Genomic DNA, 17,116 nt, shown 5'->3' on the forward strand with positions numbered 1-17,116 from the left:
GAATGGGTCTACTATAAAGTAAAATTATCCATTAATTTGCTTAAAAACGTATTCCAAATTACATGTATGTTGTCACAGCAGACTTACTTGAGTTATTGTTCTCAAGATTGCAACCAGAATCTAAGCGACTCCTCTTGCCACAATTCACAGGTGTAGATGCAATCATATTTTCATCTTCATCCCTTCTTCTTTTTCGTGGCATTGTCTGTAAAATTGGAAAATAAATGTCTAATATTTTCATCTTTTGATTAACTACCAGAAAATGTGGTTTTCTTACATAATACAAACCTCAATTTTTCAACCTGAATAATTATTCATTATTGATAATACAAACACATCCTGTGACATAAAGTGACCATTGGAAAATACCGGTATATTTTAGAGAGAAATTTACAGCTGGTATGAATATACATTTATAGACCATGAGCAAACAATAATAATTTCTACCAAGCTCAGAAAACGTGGGGGAAAAAAAGCGTTTATGTCTGGAATTTTATTTTTTATTTTTTTTTATTTTGATAAGGAGCTTAGTATTAGGTATTTTTAGCTTATGTTATGTATCAACATGAAAATGACTTTCCATTCTAATAAGCATTACACATCTTAAAATGCTTATGACTGTGATCATGCAATTTAGATTTAAAACAAAAAGAACAAATAAATAATAATAGAAATAGCCATGCAGCTCAAAAATGTGATTGGGAAAATTATTTTGTTTTTGGTTTTGAGAATTGAATTGAGCAAAATGAATAGTAAAAAGCTAAGGTATAGGAAGATATTTATATGTTCACATTTAATTAATAAAAATAATGTGAACATCCACTTCTGTCATTCCTCTTAAACATAAAATTGGATGTTGTACAATTGTTTACACTAATGTTAATCACAATATTAACTGTAAACGGTTTAGCATCAAATTATATTTATCAGGTTTAGCATAGAAAACAAAAGCATACGTTCAGTTTGAACAGAAAAAATTATACATACGATAGATGTATTGTGAATTGCTTAATTGTAAATATTACTGCTGATGACATAATATATTATTAGAACATGAAAAACTGTCTTAATGGACTCTTGAAATATGCACTATACTCACTACAGACCTAATTACTGGAACAAATATAGTTTTCAGATAAATTCAGCAATGCTCACATTTATGACGATAAATCTCGTAAGAAAATTCCTATTCTACTACTAATAGTACTTAATATGTATTGGGTAGGAATACAGTATTAGGAAAAAGCTTCAACAAATTTCACTGATTCTGCATAGCAACAGCATAGCAACAGCATTTGCGTATCACATTTGCATTTGTAAGCTATAGTATATGGTGGTTGCATCCAAAAGAGTGTCAATTAGATCTGGTAATTGACTATCCAGTTCCTATTAAATTATATGTGTTAATAAAATTCTGAAAATATCTAAATTTATCCACATAGTTTCATTATTTTTATTCAAACTGATTAAAGACAGATACCAATAATTTAAAGACCACATTCTTTTTAGATAGAAGGTGATTTTTAGAAACAAGACAAGTTTTTAATGCACCCTTTTTTCTTCAGTTCTCTTTAAATTGTGAACATTTTTGCTCCGATGTTTCACCTGCACATAATCCCAGTATGGATGAGCTTAAAGGGATCAATGCACCAAGTAAGACACCATTAACACTTAATATTTGGACCAGTCCAGGATCGGCCCTAGGTCGCCAATCGGTTAGTGTAAACACTCCATAAAGTTAGGCCAGCTCTTGGCCGGATGCAGATCTGGTTCACCTCTCAAGTAGGTCCTGGAGCGGCTTTTACATTTGGGCCGGCCTAGGATCCAATCGTAAGTCAATCAATAAACAAGACAAACATTGAAATAGGAAATATTGCACATAAATCACGACACACAACAAAACCTTGGCATTATAATGTGTAATTAACATGGAATGTATGCAATACCATTTTAAAAATAGAAGTCTATAAATACTATAGAAACTAATCTTTTTTTTTTAATTAACTAGTCATCAAAATGTCATTATAACCTATGTATGTATTCAATAAAATATAAATCTACTGCAATTGCATTCTTACATTTTTTGGTATATGATTAAAGTTCAAGGTTAGTGAGTAATGTTATGTTATTCAGTAATTGCGGTATCTATATCATTGACGACGACTGTGTACATCGCCGTTGACACTTTAGGCCATCTTAGTATTACATTTCAATTTGCATTGATTTGTACTGAATTACAATATAATATTAATTCTATATCGCATAATATTTACTAAGTAGTCGTATAACATTTCTGTGTATAATTATGAATGATCATTGTTGAGGTCACACACAAGGTCATATAAATTATAAGGAAGTTGGATATTTAAATAAATGTTAACAAACTGTCAATAATCAATTTTCAAAATAATATTAATAATCAACCATGTACAGTATTTGTGGGGATGGTCAAATTGAACCATTTCTGGAGAGTGATGTTTAATTCATATTCTAATTTTCACAAGTTTATCTGGGCTAGTTGTCTGTCTATCTATCTAGGCACATAGACTCACCCAACAATTTTTTAGTGAAGGCGGAGGATTTTGAAATCCGGGGCTCCTATAACCTACTGTAATAATTGTGAAATGAAGTGCTGAATTTAACCTACTGTAATAATATACCCTTTCTTTTGCATTGTTCTAATTATCAAAATATTGGTATTTTTCAGAATTTAACATTATTTATTTTTTATCATCTATAATATGATGATCTTCTTTATCACAACACTAGCCAACGTCCTTGTCGCCATGAGCACTTAAAATTTAAAGAAAAACGCACTTGAAGAAAATCTTGAAGCTAAAAAGGTACGACAGTGGTACTGTAATTAATAACACAATGTAAATATTGGTGCAATAAAATGGTTTCTGTCTTCATTAATATTCAAGTACCTATAATATAGTAGTAATCAATGAAATAGACATAATATAAATCTAGTTCCATTAACCTAATTGAAAACCTAATAATATAAAATAATAGCAATAAAAATATTATTATATAATATTCATTTCATATTATACAATAATACATATTTACATTTATGGATCTATGGTGGTACATAACTCAATGTAATACACTTTAAGTACCATGTAGTATATCCATGATATATACTAATCTGTAAAAATACTACTAAATAATATTATATGGTCATTGGTAGTTTTTAACTATAGTCACTTTAATAAACAAATTGATCAAAATAAAAAATGTTCATTCTACAATTATAATTGGGTAATCTTGTTTAGATAGCCGAGGATTTCAGGTCAAGTCATATCAATACAATGTTTTGTAATTTATGTTTTGGCAAAAGAACACATTAAATGCAGATGAATGACTCAACTATTATTCCCTACACTTCTTCAAGAAATTAAAGGTACTCAAATCCCATGTTGAAGCCGAGTCTACACTGCTATCAGTTTCAAGTATCAATTTCATCAGGAAAGTACAATATGTTTTATAAAGCATTTCCCTCAAGATGTGCTCTACCTGTAGTCTCATTTTCATAATATAAGCTCATCTGACATCTGGTGATTGACACATGTCAAAGGTGATTAGTGTCTTGATACACATATAGGAGGAATGTATGTTTTCATAATGCCTACAGTGAATATATTCAAGCCATGACTCATTATAGTACCGAATGAAGAGTAGTTATTCAGTCACGACTTATTAGTATACTAAATCAACTACGTCAGTATCTCAGCATTCTATAATGACTTGATGTACAAACTTAACTGTGGCATTTAGTAAATACTTGTTGCAAACTAAATTAACTGCAACTGATATTAAATTAAGTAAACGTATACCATCATCTTAATATCAATAATAGGGTTTTTGTTTACACAAATAATATCTTATTACTATTAGTAATAAGTAAGCCAACTTTACAACAAAATATTTTACCTCTGCTACTACAAGTGAATATTTTTTAAATGTAGTATTAAGGTAATGCGTTTAAAATGAAGGAAATTAGGTCTCTTGGTGGCTTACCTTTTTAGATGACCAGACAATGTTCTTAATTGATGAGATGAGAGAGGGGACAGCAAGGGAAAAAACAGGGGTACTTGAGGCTGATTCCTGGTGGGTAGCAGAAAAGAGAAGTGGCTATGGTAATAAAACTAACAACCATGTTGTATACCTTGTGAATTATTATTAATTATACAATTTTATAATCAATTTTTTATTTATTTATATTGTACAATACTGTATTAAATATATAATTCTACCAATAAAGTAGCAGCTTTGATGAGATAGTGTATGTTTGTTAATGAGACTTTACATATAGTACTGTACATTTGAGTTTCAATACATTGTCAAGTCATACTCAATAAAAAGAAGAACTGAGAAAGAATTTACATAAAATGATTCAAATTAAAATAATATTTAATAACAATTAGTCAACAAGAATTTTGTTTTCTTTTTAAATTAGCTGTATTATTCATGTGAATTGATTTTAAAATAATGAAACCAGAAAATGAAGAAATGTAACAATTTGTTAACGGAAACAGATTAGAAAATGAAATAAATATTAGGATTAAACAATAGTCTACAAACAAATCATGTTATTAAGTAATCAGGTGGACATTAAACAACAATGAAACTGAAACAAAACGTATGTACATACCAAAGTCATCTTTCCTAGATAGTCAATGTTTACATATAGCAACTTTACTGTAAATGGTACTACTAATATCTACTGTATTACAGACATTCAAATAGAAGGTGTTACATTTAAGGCTTTAATTGTTATGCTAATTAGATGTGTATTTTTGAATGTGGAAAGTTGCCAGCTTTTATAACTGCCTTCCAAATATTGATTATTAATTATGAGAACAAAAGACTTGACTGACATCTACACTAAGAAGATCATGTTAGATCAAACAGATAAAGAAACTGTAAGTCTGTACATTATGATGGTAGGGTACTGTAGGTGAAATAATGGCTGACCTGTTGACAAAGATAATAATTCTTAAAATTAAATATAAATATTGTACCTCTGTAAAAAACTTTTTTTATAATGTTTTTGTTGGATATGCCATTTAATGTCACAATAGCATCCTCCTTCTAGTATTTATAATATACGGTAAGTACTGTATTATGTTTACTTTGGCATTTGGAATACAGAAATAATAATTTACTATTATTATTATTTTTAAACTCCTTTGAAAACAAAATCATTGTCCAATTGGGCAATGGATTTGTATCACATACATTTTCAGAAACTGTACCTTTAAACTTGTTTTGAAATACTAAACATATTTTATAAATCAATCGCAATTAAAATTTAAGAACAGGATGTACAGTAGTAAGAAAGATTTATGAGTCCTTACGAATTTTAGATCTTAGTTTAAAACAAACATCTTGTGCCCCACAATTGATTCCATAAACAATAATAACAACATTATAATTTGTATTCTTAATCCCCTAATATTAATAAATTCTGTGCTTGTTACGAAAGAGGCTGTTAAATAGATACCTTTTTGTATATTATTTCTGAATAATTTAATTTTCTTGTAGAATATTAAACAGTCATATAAAAATCTAAATCTCATTTTAAATTCATTCATTTAAGATCCCATGACACAATTTAATAACTGATTGTAAATAATACGCTACATGCTTACATAGTCTCCCCAATGCAATGATTGTATAGTAATTCACTATGCGCGATCGAGTTTGTTACACACATTTTATGCATTGACGATATAAACAATTATGATAGTGGCCAGTTGCCAATATAATATTATGCAGTATTCAACACAGAACATGTAATAATCGAACAGAGTCTATGCGGCATAATTTAAATATGCTGATTTCTTCCAGAGTATCTGATGAAAATTGCAGAGACCAATTAATAATGGCGCATTCTATTGTAAGTCAAGTGTATGCAAGCTTTTTAATCTGTTCAGGATTGGTTTTTTTTATGAAGTGAATATTCGATATTTTAAATAAACAAAGGCTGTTTTTATGAATAACTAAACAACTTACAAGTATGAAATGCAATCATAATTTATTATTTATTTTATTTATTTCATATACTTATTATATTTTTTAAATGAATTTATTTATAATAGCAGCACAGATTTCCAAAAACAAAAAAATTAGAGGGTGGGATTACAGTATTAATGGATTTGTGTTCAAATTTAGTCTAAATTCAGAACAAAATGATTCTTTTTTTTTAAATGATGTTTTACATCATACTTTAGAATAGTTAAATCGAAAAAAGTAGCAGACTTTAAAAATGCTCAACATGCTCAATCTCTATACTGTACAATTAAAGTTTCAATATTTGTGCTTTTTTGTTAATTAATATCGATCATTTAGTCAAGTAATTAAAGATAATTCAAGCAATTTGTTTACTACACTACCTTATTATTTAATATCTAATATTATATAACACCTAAATAAATTCCTGACATTTGATTGGACGATTGTGGGTCACATGGCGTGCAATAGTACGCACTATTAAACGATCGTTTAATATTACTTTTTGAAACATTTTTGTGTACGAAAAAAAAAATGTCTCGCGGATAAAAAAAAATCTAGTACACAAATTATCCTATGATATGGCCATGTACCATTACACTCATAAACATTCATTATTTGTATACTAATAGACAATCTAACACTATAATTTCAATATCTTACTAAGTGTGAAATAGTTAATTACGGTACTTACACAGGTGTAATTAGGTCAAAAGTTAACAGAAATTTTAAAAATCTAAGTTTAATAATAATATTGAGTTTGTTACAAAACTCTAATAATTTTGACATTTAAAAACCATTCATATTCAGACTGTAGAGATGAAATGCAAATGAAAGCAACCTTTGTCTTAAGCTCTGTCTACACTATCAAACTAGTTTGACAAAGAAAGTGTGATGTGCCGAAATATGGTAGTGTATGGAAAGCCAAACCCGCCAAAAATACATAATACATACCATCCACCAATAATTAATTCGTACAAAATTCAAACCATCCAATATTATCTCATGCAGTTCAATGAAAACTTAAACCATTCACCTAGTATCTACACCATCCAATACAATGTGTGACCATCTACCACTAGCCCAAACGACAGTACGCCGAACAAACTACCCATAACACAAACCATCTAAAGAATGTTGAGCCCAGGCAGCAATAATTGAATTAATCTAACGTTAATACAAGTATATATTAGCCAACTCATTTATCAACATTTCATGTAGTTCATGAACATTTCAAACAAAGCATCTTAATTATAGTTCATCGAATTCTAATTCTAATACATTGCCTGTTTTATACCCCGTTCGTCTGTTCAACAGTTTAAACAACTGTTTTGCACACGATACGCCCGTTCGTGAGTTCAAACCATGATATTTGAAGCATCGACTTTCCAAACAGCGATTTTTCGCACCGAACGTATTTTCTTGAGTTAAAGTGGTTGCATTTCAATCACTTACTTTTGATTGGCCAGTATTACACACCGTTCGCTTGTTCGTGATTTCAAACCATGATATTTGAAGCATCGACTTTCCAAACGGCGATTTTTCGCACCGAACGTATTTTCTTGAGTTAAAGTGGTTGCATTTCAATCACCTACTTTCGATTGGCCAGTATTACACACCGTTCGCTTGTTCGTGATTTCATGTGATAACATTTCATTCGACAACTTTTCAAACGTTAGCTTTTGGCTCCGCTTACGTATATATCAATTGATATACTATTTTTTAATTTTCATACTTTCCATACATCAGTTTTGTACATCATTCGCATTTACGCATGTAAAGTGTAGATATTCCACTCGACAAGTTTTAAAACGGTAGTTTTTTTTTTATTGTTAAATTGTAACTGTTGGCGCCGATTTTATATTGGGGGGGGGGGGGGAGGTGTTCGGTACTGAATGTGAACAGTACACATTTTTAAATATGGTATCTCTACATGTCCGGAAATTACACTCTCTCAAAAAAAGGGGTTTTTTTTCCGTAGTGTGTAATATTAAATCAACCACAACCACAACCGTAAGATGAGAACATTTTAGGAACAATGGACATGTTAATTGTAACAGGCCCACAAGCTAAATTATATTATTTCATTCTGTTTTTTTTTTCATTATTTAAGTTTGTGATAATGTGTGTAACCAGGGAGATGTAAAATAAATTTATAAATTAGTTTACATCTCCCTGTGTGTGTAACGTAGGCCTAGGCCTAAGTAATTAAGTGTCATACAGTCGTAAAGTTGACATTCACCCCCCCGCCCCTCAATATTAAATCGGCGCCAACAGTTACAATTTAACAATAAAACAATAAATGTGCGAACAACTACCGTTTAAAACTTGTCGAGTGGAATATCTACACTTTACATGCGTAAATGCGAATGATGTACAAAACTGACTATGGAAAGTATGAAAATTAAAAAATAGTATATCAACTGACATATACGTAAGCAGAGCCAAAAACTAACATTTGAAAAGTTGTCGAATGAAATGTTATCACATGAAATCACGAACAAGCGAACGGTGTGTAATACTGGCCAATCGAAAGTAGGTGATTGAAATGCAACACTTTAACTCAAGAAAATACGTTCGGTGCGAAAAATCGCCGTTTGGAAAGTCGATGCTTCAAATATCATGGTTTGAACACGAACAAGCGAACGGTGTGTAATACTGGCCAATCGAAAGTAAGTGATTGAAATGCAACCACTTTAACTCAAGAAAATACGTTCGGTGCGAAAAATCGCCATTTGGAAAGTCGATGCTTCAAATATCATGGTTTGAACTCACGAACGGGCGTATCGTGTGCAAAACAGTTGTTTAAACTGTTGAACAGACGAACGGTGTATAAAACAGGCAATGTATTAGAATTAGAATTCAATGAACTATAATTAAGATGCTTTGTTTGAAATGTTCATGAACTACATGAAATGTTGATAAATGAGTTGGCTAATATATACTTGTATTAACGTTAGATTAATTCAATTATTGCTGCCTGGGCTCAACATTCTTTAGATGGTTTGTGTTATGGGTAGTTTGTTCGGCGTATTGTCGTTTGGGCTAGTGGTAGATGGTCACACATTGTATTGGATGGTGTAGATACTAGGTGAATGGTTTAAGTTTTCATTGAACTGCATGAGATAATATTGGATGGTTTGAATTTTGTACGAATTAATTATTGGTGGATGGTATGTATTATGTATTTTTGGCGGGTTTGGCTTTCCATAGTAGTGGTATACATAGTTTGATAGTGTAGACAGAGCTTAATAAAGGTAATCTATAGTCTTATTTTACATTAAAAAAACAACCATCTCACAAATACAAACATCACAAAAAACACTAATATAATGGTACGGTAATATTAATTACCATTGCTGAAATTATATTTATGTACACATTTTCAATCTATCACAATTCATTAGCACCTGTATTTAATTATAATATGTTGCCATGGTTTATTATTTGTTATTCAATTATTTAATATTATTAAAGCTTTGCAGTGGTCAGATTGGTGTGGAAATATCCTTTTATTATGGCAATAATTAGACTTCACACTCCAAACAATATCACAGAAAATTAAACATTATTTAAAAAAATATCTTCAACAAAGATAGTATACTGTATAGGGTGCCTGATGTAATTTGGGTTGGGGAAGTGAATTATGGCTGTGATGCTTGGATTAGATAAGAGCATGAGATGTATTACTTTGCATCTACGGTATTACAATAGATTACAATTTACAATCACACATACAATGGGTTTTTTTTAAACACTTTCATCGTACTATGATCAAGATTTTAATTAGTCTAAATTCCTGGATGCAAGAAAAGAACACATGATGGTATGGACAGTGACACCTGAAATAATTTGTTAGAATTAGATCAAGACAAATTTCAACAAATCATTACTACAAGTTACTACTACTACTGTACAACATTAAGAATAAATGTGTTAAGTTAATATAGTATTAATTTGTTGGATTTCACAATATATAAATAATAAAACCAATAATAAACGTTTATGGTCTAAAAATCCCTATAAAGATTATATGAACCTACACAACTGATTTATGTACACAATACTAATAAATGATGTGCAGTGTGACTTGTGAGTGAATAGATAGACCTTCATATTTATGTAATGTTGTTAGTTAAATATCAAAATAAGTTATTTTGTCACCAAATTGCAAAATGAGAAAGTACTAGTTAGAATACAGTAGATCCACTTAGATGATCCTTTCATTTCTTGTTAATTTATTTAATTTAAGTATAGACTTAGATATAATTACCTGATCTGTCTTTAATTTAGTAGTAGTTAAATCCTTATGTACTGTTGATACATCACCGTTCATCTTTTCTGGCGAACCTCTCGTCTTGCGGTTCTTTGATTTCACCCTCTTGCTTGCTCTTTGTCGACCCATTGATCTGCTAACCGTACCTGTATATAAACAAAAACAATTACTGTATATCTAATTGCTTTCTCATAATATACCAACATCTGGTATTAGAAGCTATCATTAACATTAATCATGTACACCATAGCTAGCACATTCATAATAGGCTAGATTGTTATCTGAACATTATATGTGTAGTATTATTAGAGAACTTGTGTTATTTCTTACGATACTACAGCATCAGTCTGCAGCATTTCGCACATTTTTCACTTTTTGGCAAACTTGCCAAATTCCATTTGAAATGGGAAGCTTCAATTTCCTGCTTATTGCATCAATCGGAAGTTTTTCTTTTTATGCATTACAAAAACTTGTTTTTTATACATAAATTCTAGTTTGTTATAAATTATCAAATGTCTATTTCGTCCATGTAATTGAGCTGGGCGGAAATCAATGGGGTCAGATAGCTCATTCTATCTAGCTTACAGTTCTATAAATCTGTCCAAATGTATTTTAAATTGTCATCCCCCAACCACCTTGATCTTCACTACAAACCACATTGTAAAACAGTCTTTTTAAAACCTCCTGGTATCTTGCCAACGACAGTGCATACTTTCTGCCACCCACCCTAAAAATGTATTGAGCACGTTATTACTAAACATATCATTTAAAAGCGTGGGTTTCATATCCTGTTTGCCTTTTGATTTGTACAGAATTGGCTATTTTTTTACTATTAAATGTAGACTTAATAGTATAAATTCTTATAAAATGGTGACCAGAATACTATTGGTAAATGATTCTTAAATTCACCTACTACCTAACTGAAGCTTAGGCAGAAATTAGGAAATAACATATTTATTATGTATAATGTTTTTTTTTTTTTTTATAGACTTATTACTAATTACTATAAAAAAAGTAAGTACCACGATTTTATGGATGTTTATTATATTTAATGATAAAGTGAGCCCTGGCTGTACAGTATGCATGTTTGTTTCATCTTGAAATTTCAAAAACAAAAAGGAAGTGTAAATCATATCCGCAATGGTAAAACTGAGTCAGTACATTCTTCTAATATACACAAAATACGCAATGTAAATGTACAGTACTACGGTAACACTGAGGGTAATTTAACCTGAGCAAAATTAATATAATTAATGCATAATATATCGATTATGCACAGAAAGGGTACTGTTGTCAGTTGGATAGAGAGAATATAATATAGATACTGTACTAGTAGTAGCACCACCACCAACGACAAGTCATGTGATAAAACTACTCATGTGTATCATCTCAGTTGAGCAATCAGAATACACACATAGTAAAACAAACAATCAAAGGTTGACCCTACAGTAGGTCAAATGCAATATTGTAAGCATGATTAAATCAATAAACTACAAACAACACTAACTACTGTATTCCAAATTTGTAATTGTGACAAATATTATCTCAGATTAATACACAGTAATAGAAATACTGTACTGTACAAATAATTATGAGAATTTTAAAGATTTAATTTGAACTGACTGTTTAGGACTAATAATAATATAGATTATGGGTATTGTTGTATATAGTATTGTAAGCACTTTTAATGTTATTTTTCTATAGTTGTAGTAGTAGCTGGGTGGGTGCAAAATGTAATATTGAAAAAAGTCATTTTATAAAGGAGAGTTGTATTAAGGAAAATTTAATGATACTGATTGTAATAATGGTAATAACATTACATAGGGCTAGTAAAATCCACAGTTAGGTTTACAGTAAGTAGCCCTGGGTGTAGTGTCAGTTCTTTAGGTGGAAAATAAAGGTGTGGCAAGGCATACTAATTATGGTATTAAGTTGCTAGTAATCAATTTTCAATCAATTAAATTTCATAAAAACAAAAGAAACAACTTATTTTGTATAAATATCGTAATTTGTGACTGTTACAAAGTATACAAAAAATACTGCTGTTTTATCAGGGTTGAAATTTGCATATGACAATGTTGCATTGTTGTATTAAAGATACTGAATAAAGTATTGAATAGCTGTTCATAATGGAGACCCATTAACTCTCTCACTTTCAGTTATTTGTAATCAGTAACTGTAATTCTAATTATTAATTAATTTTTTAGTATTTATATTAATAAAAAACGATCTAAAAATTATTCCCAATTTGTTAATTCACATAATTGATAATATGAGGCTGATCAACAATCTCTCAACGTGCAGTATAGTATAGTATATATAGTATTTTTAGAAGGTTGAACAGCGCCAGTGAGTTATCATCAATTGTATTGCATTCCCAAGCAACATATCAAATTGATGTTCTGAGCATAAATTTATAAGGGAATATCTTGAATGTTTAACTGTAAGTAGATGGTATAAAATGAGAAAACATACAAGAGCACAAATTCAAATTATCAGCAAGATCTCCTGCTTGAGGGCATAGTTCATGGACTATACCATTTGTGGAAAGGGGTGTTCAATTAAAATTTCTACTTTTCGAGTTATATTTCACTCTTGAGGAAAAATGCTAATTGTCGTGTTTATCCAGGTAAGCTAGGCATAAAAAAGTATTTCCAAAAGTAGATTATCTTTTGCTTTAATGAATCTAAATTAATACAAATGCCCTACCCACTAAAACTACACAAGAAATGTACAATGTCTTGTACTAAGCATTGGTTTTATTATACCTATGAATAATGTACTAAAGCTTTGACACTGACAGTTCATATTGAAAACTCAATGAAATGTGTTTGGTTTCTAAAGAAGGCTTTGACGGTGTAGGAAACCACAATGGTGATCAATAATTTATAATTTGGTTAGTGAGATGTAATGACCCAGTTAAAGGGCATCAATCGGTAGTATGACAGAATTGTGTACAAAATATTGCTTGATATCCTTACATTCAATTATTAATACCGTCAGATATGATACAGTACTCATTATTGTTTAGTTATTGCAGAGTATCGATTACAAAGTAAACATCAGTCATTTTCATTTCTAATTCAGGATTTAGTAATTTCACTTATTTTAAATAATAGTTAATACTTTAATGAAAATATATAAAGCTAAATTTCTTAGAATGTCACAAAATGTTGGGGTGTTTTTTTGCCACAAATAAATATAAAGAATTAATTCATGTGTCGAAAAAAGAGCTGATTGCATTACTATCTACTTCATTTCAGACATTGTATTATTAAAATTAATTGATTTCCTATGTAATGGTGTTTAGTTTATTATGTCTATAGAATTTATTATTAATACATCATATTCAGATTTTTTATCGCGAAATAATTAATATTACATGTATTTTATGACTATCTTGTTTTTTAATATTATAATTTAAATCTAAATTAAATTATGTTAAAAAAAATTCTAGATTTTATTTTCCTCGGAGTTAAAAATATATATCCATTTATATATACGTATAGAAAAATTGAAAATTTGTATTTATTATGATTAAGTTATAGTTAAATCATATATTATTTATTATACAGCTACAACACATCCTTCCAGCACTTAACAATAAGGGCGATGCTAAAATACTAAACTCGATTACTCAATCGTTATTGACAGGAAAGGAAAAGGATGTAATAGTGTAGTGTTATTTGATTAAATTATGTTGCTTTTTGTTGGCTTATTAATATTCATGAACAAGAGTACAGACATTATAATTACCTTGTGAAATCTTTCAAGCTTTAGTAGAATAATAAATCAGCTGAATCAGTCTGAATACTGTACATTCTTAAAGAAACATGGCCTATATTTCAAAAATCAATACCACTATGTTTTTTTGTAGTAAAAATTAGGAATCTTCTGTAAGTGACTGAGCATGACTAATGAGCTGCTCAGCATTATGTTATATGGCCAATCTCCCACGAGTCCATCCGCCAATGACATTGATACAATTTTATCTTGTTGATAACATAACAATGAAGAATTTTTTTACATAGTAATTACGATATTATAATTATTATAGTACTGTAGTAGCAACATGGGTAGTTCAGCAAAATATTTCTTTAGTTTTTATAAATTCAATTAAAAAAAATTTGGATTCAATTGAGATAAGTCTGTAGCAACAAAATTAATAAAGTAAACAAAAAGAAATCAATTTAATTCCTTCTGGAAATACTCTTATTGTTTTGCCACTGCTTAATTCCATAATATTTATGTAATAATAGCTCAAAGTAGGAATAAATTAAATTCATAATACACCTAATTACAAGCATTCGGTACTTAATTAGTTTATAATTTTTAAAAGTTAAAATACCTATAGCGAGGCATTTAATTAATAGGCAAACTGGTATAATTTTTATCCTGAAATAATATTCATCCAATTAAAGCTTTAAATCTTAGCTTAAAATACAAAATATCAATTCTATTTATTTCTTGAATTTAAAAATACAAACCACAAGATGGTTGACCTCTAACCCTGAAAATTGGCATGCAGCCAGGTTTTGTTTGATATTCTCTATTGATGATCATTTTCTATTGAATAAATATTGTGGAGTACTGTAATAATAGTATATTGATATAACAAACCATTTCAATTTGGATTTACTTTCCGTTTTATTTCGGTGACAATTTAAAAGTACCACATTTTTTAGAGTGTTGTACTGTATAATTCTACATTATCTAAATACACGTCTACGGTATCTCTGAAATATTAACTATCATATCAACCTACCACCAAATTTTGTGTTTAAATGGAATGGTACATTGCCAAGTCAGTAGGTATTTAAAATCACATTTGTTGTACAATACTTAGAAGGCGGGGTACAGCTATCTTATAATATGTCGGACATGAATACTGACAGCAAATTATATGCACGATTTGCATAATTTTAACGGAAATAGTCATTTCAGTGTGAGCACAATTTGAAAAAACAATGCAATTTAATTGTTAAACCACATACAGTTATTTATAAAGATAAATTAAATGCATATATAATAAATAAGAGGATTATTCTGATACAAAGAACACAATGATTTACAATGTTTATTAGTAAAATATCACAAACATACATCACAAACAGTACTTTCACGTACCATAGGAAGGATTAGGAAAGATGAAGGGGTTCGGACAATGTACACTAGGAATAGTATGTTATTCCGTTGCCCGCACTACATTCTTATTTATACGGTTTATGTAGCACATACAAATGAGGTGAGCCAGGACCAGGTACAGTATAACCCATGAATTTATGATGAATGGGCGGACGGAGGTGTCATTTAATATATCAATTAATAATAATTTAATGAAAAATGCTAAAAAAAAGACATTTTTATACCATAAAATCTTGATATCAACCTACCAGTGATAAATGCACACTCCATCCATGCTGGTTAAACATAGTTTGCATTTTGACAATTTTTTAAACTTATCAAATACGTTTAGGCCTGACCTATCACTAGGCCCTATATCAAATAATGGCCAGCTCACTTGCCAATTGGCTATCTCCCAGCTCAGTCATCACTCACATTAACAGTGCAGTGAAACCACAGATCAGAAGGCGGTAAGGTACAAACATCGTAGGTAAAATGTCTTCAACTATTTGCATTATACAGAAAAAGATTGCAGTTGAATTATAAACAGAAACTTACCACACTAACAAACCAAACTTTCTACGACCACTAGTAGTGTACATACGGCCCAGGGTCAACGCCTTTAGGCTAAGAATCTCGAAACAGATTGCGAACTTGCCATATCTCTCCCCTGCAGCTAGCGCTCCGTTAGTCCGTTTCCTTCTTTGATCGGCAATGGTGTCAAATTTGAGTGGGAAAAGGCGCCACCTTGCGAACGAATCCGGCAGTCTAGTCCCTGTTTATTTTTTTCCAGAATATTTTATAAAACTCCAAAATTGTTTTTACGGGTGACGATCGACCCCCAATAAAATAACTGAACTAACTAAGTTAGTAGTCTGATTCATATATAGCGCGAAAATAGAAATCTATTGTTAAAAACGTAAAATTAAAGTTATATTAACTATAGTCATCTGAAAACATTTTCCCACCGACCGCTGGCCGTATTTATTTATTTTAAACATTTGAGTGTATACAAAAATAGAGATTAGGTGCTTATTCAAAAACAAATCCTAAAAATTATGAAAAATGAGAAATAATCATTAGAATTATGATCAATATACATTTTTGGCCTGCACTTCCTTATTATATCTGACCATAGAGATAAAGGTGTAGTTTTAATATTTGTAGATACTGCATCATCTGAATAACCTTACTTCAGACCTCTGAACCATGGACGTATAAATATAACTCCATGTCCCAACTCTCCAGATTATGACGATATTTCGATTCAACTCCCGCTGCTGATCCGCTAAAATTCATTTTTTACTATATTTTGGATATTTAAACCAACAAAATCTCCCGATAATTTATCGTTTTCTATTAGTAGACTACTACTACTAGTACTACTGACTCTACTACAGAATCGAAAACATAATCAATTCATGCATAATAAGTTGGGACCGCATTCTTCACCTTTGGGTTTTATTTGGCTCGTCTGATATCTTTATAGCTCTGTTTTTTTTATAGCGCCCTCTTTCGTTTGATGTATTATTATAGCGTCCTCTATAGTTTCATAAAACCTCTTGTTTAATTTTTCCAAGTTGCGAGGTCTGCAATTTTTCATATGCTGCCTCAATTGCTTGATGCACGTAATAACTCGTTTTCCATAAGATCAATAAAATTTGAATTTGTGCCAATTCCAAACGTAATTTCAATTTG

At 30.2% G+C, this 17,116-nt stretch overlaps 1 protein-coding gene across 1 annotated transcript in view; it reads right to left on the reverse strand.

The window, feature by feature from the left end:
• The window catches only part of LOC140040471 (CTD small phosphatase-like protein 2), a 28,284-nt gene extending 12,170 nt beyond the window's left edge, over window positions 1-16,114 (reverse strand). The window contains exons 1-3 of the mRNA XM_072086447.1: window positions 15,977-16,114; window positions 10,292-10,440; window positions 88-205 (exon numbers count right to left, since the gene is read on the reverse strand). Of these exons, the coding sequence (XP_071942548.1) occupies window positions 88-205; window positions 10,292-10,423 (250 nt within the window). The 5' untranslated portion in view covers window positions 10,424-10,440; window positions 15,977-16,114. The remainder of the gene's footprint in view (window positions 1-87; window positions 206-10,291; window positions 10,441-15,976) is intronic.
• Window positions 16,115-17,116: the final 1,002 nt, after the last annotated feature.

The sequence above is a fragment of the Antedon mediterranea genome, chromosome 2 (assembly GCF_964355755.1).
Source record: "Antedon mediterranea chromosome 2, ecAntMedi1.1, whole genome shotgun sequence".
In the NCBI taxonomy this organism is placed as follows: Eukaryota; Metazoa; Echinodermata; class Crinoidea; order Comatulida; family Antedonidae; genus Antedon; species Antedon mediterranea.